This window comes from Silurus aristotelis (assembly GCF_946808225.1).
Source record: "Silurus aristotelis genome assembly, chromosome: 19".
NCBI classification, from domain to species: Eukaryota; Metazoa; Chordata; class Actinopteri; order Siluriformes; family Siluridae; genus Silurus; species Silurus aristotelis.
This window is the reverse complement of record NC_139592.1, coordinates 11,327,354-11,338,015: the sequence shown is the minus strand read 5'-3', so window position 1 is coordinate 11,338,015 and position 10,662 is coordinate 11,327,354. Positions and strand designations below refer to the sequence as shown.

Below are 10,662 nucleotides of genomic sequence, written 5' to 3'. Positions count from 1 at the left end.
GATGGCGTTTAAACTTGGAGACTGTGCTGGTTATTCCATGATTTGAAGCCTATCAATTTGTTATTTTCTTCTAAGGTAGTTTTGACACAGCCTGGAGGTATGCTTTGGGACGTTATCTTGTTGTAGGATGAATCCCTGTCCAGCAAGACATACCAAAAGTTCTTTGTTGATGGTGCTGTTTACTCTCAGCAAGTTGCAGGCTTTCTTCCAGTAGTCCACCTATGGTGCCTTATGTCCCAGGCAAGACTCTTTTTCTTATTTTGCCATCTTAGTAATGGCTTTCTTACTTCTAGTTGACCTGTCAAACCTACAACTCAGAGTCCTCACTTCACAGTTGAAACTAAGACTTTGAACATTGTTAAGCTGTGCTTGAAGCTGTGGTTCTGTGAGCCGTCCATCACACAGTCTGTTGACTCTTGTCCTTGGAAAATTGTCTTCTGATGTTGTTTTGACTTTGGTCTGCCACTGTCAAAGTTTCCTCCAGTTTCCAAGTGTCTTTTGATGGTGTAGAAAACTGTACTCACTGACACCTTGGCTTCATTTACAATTTCTTTAAAGAAAAGCCCAAACTTTTATGGGTTATAATAGTCTGTCTGTGTTCCTTTGTTAATTGCTTTTTTCTCGCTATTATGAGAACAATATACTACTTCCTGCAGTACAACACTGTCCAAATATTGCAGTAGGGTGTAGTAACACAGTCTGTTTCAACACTGCTTTAATACAGACCAAGGGGTTGCAAGTAATCAACAAAAGTTAAGACACCTGGGTTTTTTTTTAGCCTTGACTTGTAAGTACAAAAAAAAAATTTCTTCTTTGCCAGTTTTTCGTTTACCTTTGTACCATTTCAGGTTATTCACTAGAGTTGAACTGCTTACATTTTAATTCAAAAAAGGAAAAAATTGTGGAGATCTAAAATTTTTGACCGGTAGAGTATATTTATATAATTCCTAGCAGCTGATGTAAGCTTTTTATAGTAGAGATCAACTGGCTGATACTTAGGAGGTCTTTCTTGCCTTTGACTCAGATGAGTCCCTTTTCTAACCTCCAAGGAGTCCAATTACAAAGGGCAATGCATGTTTGAGCTGAATTAGTGTTGGAGCTATGGTGAATGCCAGTTTGGCAGCTGGCTCTTCGTCACCAATAGACAGGGCGTGGTGGACAGGGCTTTGCAGGTCCAGTTTTTCCAGTGTGTGTAATCAAGTTCCCAGCTGTTTCATAACTAATTATGCCTGCTATCTGAGCTTCAACTTTAACACACTGGAACAGAGGCAGAATTGCTGGTAAGAGGTGAATCAGTTATTATGGGTAAATGGTGCAATGATTTTGAGGTATGGTGATCTTCACATGACAGGTAATTTGCTTGATGAACTACACAGTGCATTCACAGCTTTACTGCTTATTGGTATTTTTTTTCAGGGGTCCAATTTGAATATTTCTGTGATTTTAAAAATCTAAATATTCAAATAGATGAATGCTTGAAGTATGTAGTATGCATCAGGTTTGGCTTAAAGCTGTTGCTGAAAGATTAATTACATTGTTAATTAATTACAATTTATAGATTACTTTTTACCCTGCCAACAGACAGCATGAAAAAAATATGTATTCTACAGTGGTATTTTAAAGGTTTTAAAGATTCCTTCTCAATAATCCCCACAATTTGTGGAATTATTGAATACAGCCACAAACATGGGCATGAACTTCTCATTAAATGATGATTATGGCAAGGTGAATGTTCATGGGTTGTGGGATGGATAGGAACAGTCTTACCCCAAGTGTGCAGTTTCACTGAACAGTTAATGAAACATTGATGAAAATATAACGAAAAGAACCAGTGTCACCCAGATAAGCATAGGTTTCCTTTTGGGCCTGAATCCTCTCAAGTTTCATCTTTTGGAAGATTTTTCTGTCCCATTAGGATGTATGGCTACTAATTTCCAAATTAAAATGTATATTCGCAATTTATTTTTGTAAAGCTGTATTGTGAGAATGTCTATACTTGGCCAATAAACCTGATTCTGATTCTGATTCTGATGTGCTGTAAAATGCTGTAGAATTAAATGTCTGTGTAGAATCAAAAATGAATTGAGTTGGACTTGCTCCTGTTTGTTGCATTGCCATACTCTTTGCAGTATGCGATTTATGTTTTGTTACATACTATAGACACAGGTAATATTGTATATGTGTACATTTACACAACATATTTAATGTATTTGAGAGTCAGAACAGATTAAATGCCAAGGAAAACAGATAAGAAAAACACAGGTGGGTGGAGACTTTAAAGAGTAAAACCCTAGGAATTAGTACCAAGAATTTGGGACGAGCTGCCAGTGAAGGGTAAATGAGAAATAAAAATATAATACTAATCCTATGATGCATAAAATGTGAATGAATGCTTTTTCACTTTAAAACCTCTGCATAACATTATGCTTCTTTACTAGCTGCACCCATAACTTGCTCTTCCAGACTGTGTTTGATATCTTGATCAATATCAATAACCATAGCAACAAGTTCTTCGGCTGACCCAATCTGCAGATCCTCCTGCTTCTGCCTGTACTGTTCCTGCTCCAACCATCTGTAGTTAAAAAAATTCATAATGAAGAGGAAAAGTCCAGAGACCAGCATCATAATGCCACATGCAAAGTACATGTACTTATAGTCCATGAAGATGTCCACTAATGCACCTAAAGGAGAAAGAGTCAAAAGCATATAACTATTAAAGTCAAGTTATATCTGTGTTTTATATGATGCTTGTGTAACAAGTTATTATTAACTTTTTAACATAAACCTTTTGACTTTTTTGCCTTAAGTAAGCATGCAACTGATGGAACTGCACAAGACTCACCAGAAATTGGAGGTCCAAGAAGAACAGGGCCACATTCTATAATAGTGGCAAGTCCAACTGCACTGGAGAACCGTTGTGCTCCCACCAAGTCCATTAGCACTTCAAAAAGCAGTGCACACAGCATTCCAAAGGCCAACCCAAAGAAGATTGCATATACTACCAGAGCTGTATATCCAGGCAACAGAGGGCATGCCAGGTGACACAACCCATTAAATGCTACAGAAAAGCTGAAGAAGTATTGAATCTTGGGCCGGATACATGATGTGTTGGCCACCAGGCCAGTCAGTGGCCGAGCCACCATGTCTACCAGGGCAAAAATAGAGAGAAGGAGGGCTGCAGAATACTCATCAATCCCCTGATGTTTGGCATAGGGTGCCAAGAACACAACTGGAGCAAAGAACCCAAAGAACATCACAACATTCCCAACCAGGTATATAATATAACCACGGTGCTTTAATAATGAAAGGTCAATACATTTGTTCACACATGATGTACTACTTGATGTCTGTTGCTTTTCACTTGCTAAGGTAACTTTTTGAGAATCACTATTTTCTTTTCGTGATTCATTGCCACCACTGGTTTGATTTTGCCATGTATTTTCTCTTATCTTAATAGGCCTCATTAGTGCTCCTGCCACACAGCAGTTCAGCAGTATGGCTCCCAGGATGAAGAAACTTCCTCGCCAGCCAAAGTTGTCAAATAGAAACTGGTTTAGTGGTGCCAGAGTGGACAAAAATACTGGACTTCCTGCCATGGCCAAACCATTTGCTATGGGCCGTTTCACAAGAAAGTATTTTCCAATAATAGTCAGGGCAGGTTGCAGATTAAAGGCAAGGCCAAGACCTGAGCATGAAAGAAAATCAGACCATTAATCTATCAATTGTTTTGGGTTTTTTGATTATTACAGAAAAGCTTTACTTATAGTCTTGTAAAAGGTTAAAGAGATTAAAATTATTTTAGTGAAATAGCTACAAAACTGTAAAGAGGCACTTAAGAAAGCAATTTATTGCATCAGAAAAATATATAAACAAGAAAATTAAGAAAAAAAAAAAAAGAAGCCATTAGGGTTGCACTCTTAGTGCCGGTCCCAAGCCTGGATAAATGGGGAGGGTTGCGATTTGCCAGCGTAAATATGTGGCAAATCAAATATGCAGATCACAAACCTAAATTTCAAACCGGATCGGTCGAGGCCCGGGTTACCAACATCCGCCACATATATTGTTAGCCAACAGGGTACCGGTGAAAATTGGTCGACTGTTGGCTGAAGGAGGTGAAAGAGTGGAGGAAGATGTCTACAGAGACAGCAGGGAAAGGAGAAGTGGAGGAGAGTGGAGGTTTGGGTGGGCACTTCAAATGTTGAAACTATGACTGGTAAAGAAAGAGAGGTAGCTAATATGATGGAGAAGATATGATAGATATGTTGTGTTTTCAGGAGACCAAGTGGAAAGGGAGTAAGGCCAGGAACATTGGAGGGTTTAAACTGTTTTATCATGGTGTGGATGGAAAGAGAAAGGGTGTAGGTGTTAAAGGGGTGATAATAAATGTCGTAAGTTCTTATGCTCTGCAAGCGGGTAGTGAGATGGATGAGAAAAAAAGATTCTGGAGTGAATTAGATGAAATGGTGGAGAGTGTACCTAGGAAAGAACGATGGGTGATTGGGGCAGATTTTAATGGGCATGTTGATGAAGGGAACAAAGGTGATAAAGAGGTGATTGGTAGGCATGGTTATAAGGAGAGGAATGTGGAAACACAGATGGTGGGAGATTTTGCAAAAAGGATAGAAATGGCAGTTTAAAGAAGAAGAATGAGCATAGGGTGATGTATAAGAGTGGAGGAAGGTCCACAGGTGGACTACATTTTATATAGGAGATGCAACCTGAAGGAAATTGGGGACTATACAGTGATGGTGAAGAGGTGCTGGATGATTGGGCAACTACTGCAAAAGTGATAAAAGAGACAGCTAGGAAGCTACTTGGTGTGACATCAGGATAGAGAAAAGAAGACAAAGAGACGTGGTGAGAGAAGGTTGGATGATGTGGAGAAGGAAGCAGGAAGTATATAGGATTAGTAAGGAGGAAGTGAGGGCAGGGATTAAGATAATGAAAAATTTAAAGTCGTTTAGACCAGTTGACACACCAGTAAAAGCATGGAGATGTTTAGGAGAGATGACAGTGGAGTTTTTAACAAGATTATTTAACAAGATTTTGGAAGGTGAGAGGATGCCTGAGGAATGGAGAAGGCGTGTGCTGGTACCGTTTTTTAAGAATAAGGGAGATGTGGAGACCTGCAGTAACTACAGGGGAATAAAGTTAATCAGTCACACCATGAATCTTGGGTAACAGCAGTGGAAGCCAGGCTGAGAGAAGAGGTGACCATCTGTGACAATAATATGGTTTCATGCTGAAGGAAGAGCAACACAGATGGAATATTTGCTTTGAGAATGTTGATAGAGAAGTATAGAGAAGGTCAAAAGGAGTTGTATTGTGTGTTTATGGATTTAGAGAAAGCATATAACAGGGTGCAGAGAGAGCAGTTGTGGTATTGTATGAGGAATCAGGTGTGTCAGAGAAGTATGTAAGGGTGGTGCAGGACATGTATGAGGACAGTGGGACAGCAGTGAAGTGAGCAGTAGGAACGACAGACTGCATGGTGGGACTGCATCAACAATTGTCTCTGAGCCATTTCCTGTTTTGCAGTGGTGATGGACAGATTGATGAACGATGTCAGACAGGAGTCTCAATGAACTATGATGTTTGCGAATGATATTGTGATTTGTGGTGATAGTAGAGAGCCAGTTGAAAAGAGCCTGAAGAGATGGAGGTACACGCTGGAGAGAACGGGAATGAAAGTCAGTAGGAGTAAGACAGAGTACATGTGTGTGAATGAGAGGGAGGGCAATGAAGTGGTGCGGTTGCAGGGAGAAGAGGTGGTGAAAGTGGATGAGTTTAAGTACCTGTGTCAACAGTGCAAAGTAATGGAGAGTGTGTTAGAGAAGTGAAGAAAAGAGTGCAGGCAGGGTGGAGTGGTTGGAGAAGAGTGACAGGAGTGATTTGTGATAGAAGAGTATCTGCAAGAGTGAAAGGGAAAGTTTATAGGACTGTGGTGAGACCTGCAATGTTGTATGGTTTAGAGTTGAAGATGTTGAGGTTTTCATTGGGAGTGATGAGGATGGACAGGATTAGAAATTAGTTTATTAGAAGGACAGCGCAGGGGGGACGTTTTGGAGACAAGGTGAGGGAGGTGCAATTAAGGTGGTTCGGACATGTGCAGAGAAGGACATGGGGTATATTGGTAAAAGAATGCTGAGGATGGAGCTGCCAGGAAGGAGGAAAAGAGGAAGACCAAGGAAAGGATTTATGGATGTGGTGAGGAAAGACATGGAGGTAGTTGGATTCAAAGAGGCTGATGTAGATGACAGGGTAGTAGTTTTATTAAATTAATAGTTTCCCATAATTTACTCTATGCGGCAACTGTGGAGTGACTTTTTAAACGCAACTGTATTTGTATTTTGTAATATGCCTAGTAAATGGACTAAATGCAATTTCAGTAATAAAAATTAAAAAAAAAAAAAAAAAAAAAAGGTTACTTGTTCATTTTAAATGTCTTACTTTCTCTCTTTTATTTAACATTCCTCATTAATAAAGAAAAAGTACATCTAATCCAATGATATCAATGGAAGAATCATAAGAATACTCGAGTACTAAAATAATCCATAGCAGCAGCCCTTATTTTATGTATTTACCTCCAATGACTCCAATGCATATGTATAGATGCACAATGGTTGTGCCAAAGGAAGCAACTATCATTGCAACCCCAGTCATTAGGCCACCAACAATGACCACTGGCCTGCTCCCATAATGATTGACAAGTATGCTGCTCACTGGACCTGTGCAGAGAGTAATGGGTTAATGGACATGAGAAAGTCCCACAAATTAGGTACATTTTCTGAGTCTAATACTGAGAATTTAACTGGTCTGTGTTACCTTTTGTTGCAAGGTCAAACAAACAAGAGCTTAGGAAAGTTATGCAAGTGTGGGGACACGTGAATTATTAAACATTTTAATTTATAAATTCAAATGCACAGCTTTTACCTCTTTGTGGGTTATGTTAATGGCAGCTGTGTGCAAATAAGAGTTCAAGGTGGTCCAGTTTTTATTTCATACACAATATTTCCAAAAGTATTGGGTCACCTGGTAAGTATGGTATGTGATTTTTGAGCATTGCATTCCACATTTAGTCCCAATTTGCTCTTATAAATGTCTCCACTCTTCTGGGAAGCTATTCCACTAGATTTTGGAGGGTGCTTATGAATATTTGTGTTCATCAGCCACAAGAATATTACGAAATGCAGGTACTGATGTAGGTGAGGAGACCAGAGGTGCAGTCAGCGTTCCAATTCATCCCAAAGGTGTTCAGTAGGAATGAGATCAGAGCTCCATAGCAGGCCACTCAAGATCTTCAAGGAGCTCACTTTGTGCACAGGGACATTGCCATGCTGAAACAGGTTTTCGTTTCCAAGTTCAAGTGAATGCAAAATGTTATTATAGAGCACCTAAAGACGTCATATACAATTAAGTGGCACCAGCTTTGTGGTAACAGTTTGGAAAAGAACCATATATAGCAGGAAAGGTCAGGTGACCCAATACTTTTGGAAATATAGTTTATTTGCATACATTTTCAACCCAAATCCCCAAAAAGTTGGGGCATCTTGTAAAATATAAATAAAATGAATACAATGATTTGCAAATCTAAATAACTCTAAGTGTTTAATAACTAAGTGTTTCTAAGTTCTTGCAGTGATTTTCATTACATGACTGTATTAAATGCAAATATTGATTTTTTCGCCCATTGTCCCTTGCTCACAGAGATTTCTCCAAATATTATGTCTCAAAGATTATAAATATTCAAAGTATTTTGTTGTTATTGTCTTTAAGTGGTCACAACTTTTGTAATATATTTGTTTTTTCTTGTCCAGTTATGAAATAGGGCATTTGTTTATAGTTAAGGATCTCAGGATTTGAATAAAATGTATGTGTTTAGAATGCCATACTTGTGTCAATTACCTCCAGCATACATGGTAGCAAGCATGATAGAGGAGACCCATGCAATCTCACTGTAGGAGATCAAGAAATACTCCTGGATTTCCTTGAAGTAGATGGTAAGGGATTTGGGAAAGGCGTATGAAAAGCCGATGGACATGAATGAACCTAACACCACGGCCCAGCCCCAACCTCCATCAGGAGGAGTGTAGCCTAGATCAGCAGCGGTTGCAGGAGGCATTGCGGAGTCTTCCCAAAAAGGCAAAATAGTAGAGTGAATAAGTGGTAATATAGCTGATGAATATTTACATACATGGCACTTTTATTTCTGAATTCTAAATGATTTGGGGTTTTTTTTTTTTCAGTCTTTCCATGCATTTATACTTGCAAAATAAGAAACATGTTTACATTGTCTTTCTTTTACATTTTCATGCAAATGGTCAAGAAATTTTCATAAATATGAATTAATTTATACATTTAAAAAGTACCTTTCCATGCATTCTAATACAAACTGTAAAAATAAAAGGAACATTTTAGAAATTAACTAATGTACTGTAGTCCTATACAATGCAGGCCAAATGTTTAATTTAATGTACTTTTTTTTTTACTTTTTTTAGAACTCAACTATCCAAAAGTGTTTCAAAAAGCCATAAGCATTTGGCCTGTAGGGTATGTGTAGTTAACAGAGATTGCAAAAGTACACAGTTTCACAGATACAGTAAAGATACTCATGTGTTAAAATATTTGGGTAAAAGTTGATGTATTGCCTATACTTTTTTAATCGAGTAAAAAAGTTTGTGCTCTGACATGTATTTAAGTAAAAAGTCATATTATTATATTAATATAAAATTTATTCAACATTTTGTTCCCTAATGAATGTATCCAGGCTGAACATCCACCATATAGAACACACGCAGAGAGAAGATGATGATAATCAGGTGATCAGTAATGTTTACATCCCTGTCTCCCTCTGTCTTATCCACATAGCTATACTTCTTGTTGCCTTCTGTCCTGCTTGTTATCTTCTGAAACTAGTCGATGTCTGCATTGTGAGAGCCAGGAAAAGATACACCAGTGGTAGGTTGAAAAAGCCGTGCAATAACAAGAAACAGGTTGATGAGCTAAAAACGGTGCGCAATGAGAAGAAACATTTTTAACATTTCAGCAAACAGATTAAAACTAAAGTGACTAACCTGTTTTGAAAAGTAGAAAGTACAGATATTTGTGTAAAAAATGTAATGAGTGAAGGTAAAAAGTTGTCTGAAAAATAAATGGTGAAGTAAAATATAGATACCAGGAAAATCTACTAAAGTACAGTAACAAAGTCTTTGTACTTTGTTACTTCCCAACTCAGGTAGTCAACATCCTACAGTAATTATATATTATAATACACTTAACACTTACCACTATGTTTGAGTTAAGTGACAGTTGTAAATCCACATATGTTCACCTTTTCTGTCTACCACACAACCCACCAGGCCTTATCAGCTCCTGCACCTTCACCTTTCTGTCTTTGCTGGTTGATTTTTAACTGATTCAGCATACACAGAATTATAATGGATCAATGATTTCAATGTTGTATTACTCAGAGATTCAAATGTAATAACCTAATACACTACAGCCTCAATGGCTTTATTAAACCATAACAATATTCTAAAATAATATTTTACAGGTGCATCTTAATTAATTAGAATATCATTAAAAAGATTTTATTTTAGTAATTCAATAAAAAAGTGAAACTCGTTTATTATATAGATTCATCACACACAGACTGATATATTTCAAATGTTTATGTCTTTTTATTTTGATGATTATGATTATCATTACAGCTAATTAAAACCCCAAAATTCAGTATCTCGGAAAATTTGAATATTGTGAAAAAGTTCAATATTGGAAATTAATGTTGTCACACTCTAATCAGCTCATTAAATCCAAACACCTGCAAAGGTTTCCTGAGCCTGTTTCACAGTCTGGTTCAGGCTACACAACCATGGGGAAAACTGCTGACTTGACAGTTGTCCAGAAGATGATCATTGACACCCTGCACATGGAGGGTAGGACACAAAAGGTCATCGCTAATGAAGCTGCTGTTCACAAAGACCTGTATCCAAGCACATTAATGGAAAGTTGAATGGAAGGAAAAAATGTGGTGGAAAAAAAATTTAATACAAAGCCCATTCAAGAATTTTGGGGAGATTCACAAACAGTTGACTGCAGCTGGAGTAAGTGTTTAAAGAGCCTCCACGCACAGACGTATCCATGGGCTACAACTGACGCATTCGTTGAGTCAAGCCACTCCTGAACCAGAGACAATGTCAGAGGTGTCTTACCTGGGCAAAGGACAAAAAGGACTGGACTGTTGTTCCGTGGGCCAAAGTTGTCTTTTCAGATGAAAGGAAAGAAAATTTGCCATTTAATTTGGAAATCAGGGTCACAGAGTCTGGAAGAAGAGAGGAGAGGCACAGAATCCAAGTTGCTTGAGATCCAGTGTAAAGTTTGCACAGTCAGTGGTGGTTTGGGAAGTCGTGTCATTCGCAGGTGTTGGTCCACTGTGTTTTATAAAGTCTAAGGTCAGCACAGTAAATGAACATACTTTCCAGAAGGCCAACAATTCACTATTCACTAATTAACGAATGTGATGAATTTATATAATATACGACTTTCACTTTTTGTATTAAATTACTAAATTAAATCAACTTCTTAATGATATTCTAAATTATTGAGATGCAACTGTATGTTGTTAAGCTGCTTTGAGACAATGTCTGTTGTGAAAAGCGCTAT

The 10,662-nt window shown here is 37.9% G+C and overlaps 1 protein-coding gene across 1 annotated transcript; it reads right to left on the bottom strand.

Annotated features, from left to right (window-relative positions):
- Positions 1-2,170: 2,170 nt before the first annotated feature.
- On the bottom strand, positions 2,171-8,198 carry slc16a7 (solute carrier family 16 member 7). Its single transcript, XM_083570206.1, has 4 exons — positions 7,906-8,198; positions 6,585-6,728; positions 2,843-3,685; positions 2,171-2,681 (listed from the first exon to the last, which is right to left on the bottom strand). Exons 1-4 carry the CDS (start codon positions 8,120-8,122, stop codon positions 2,422-2,424), a joined length of 1,464 nt encoding a protein of 487 aa, XP_083426332.1. The 5' UTR covers positions 8,123-8,198; the 3' UTR covers positions 2,171-2,421.
- Between the last annotated feature and the right edge of the window lie 2,464 nt (positions 8,199-10,662).

What these genes read in the sequence shown, in the direction of transcription:
- slc16a7 (XM_083570206.1), bottom strand. Translation starts at nt 8,122, where the DNA reads ATGCCTCCTGCAACCGCTGCTGATCTAGGCTACACTCCTCCTGATGGA. An exon ending in TGCTACCATGTATGCTGGAG is followed by an intron (nt 6,729 to 7,905) that starts GTAATTGACACA and finishes CTCTCTGCACAG; the next exon opens with GTCCAGTGAGCAGCATACTT. An exon ending in ATGCATTGGAGTCATTGGAG is followed by an intron (nt 3,686 to 6,584) that starts GTAAATACATAA and finishes TTTCATGCTCAG; the next exon opens with GTCTTGGCCTTGCCTTTAAT.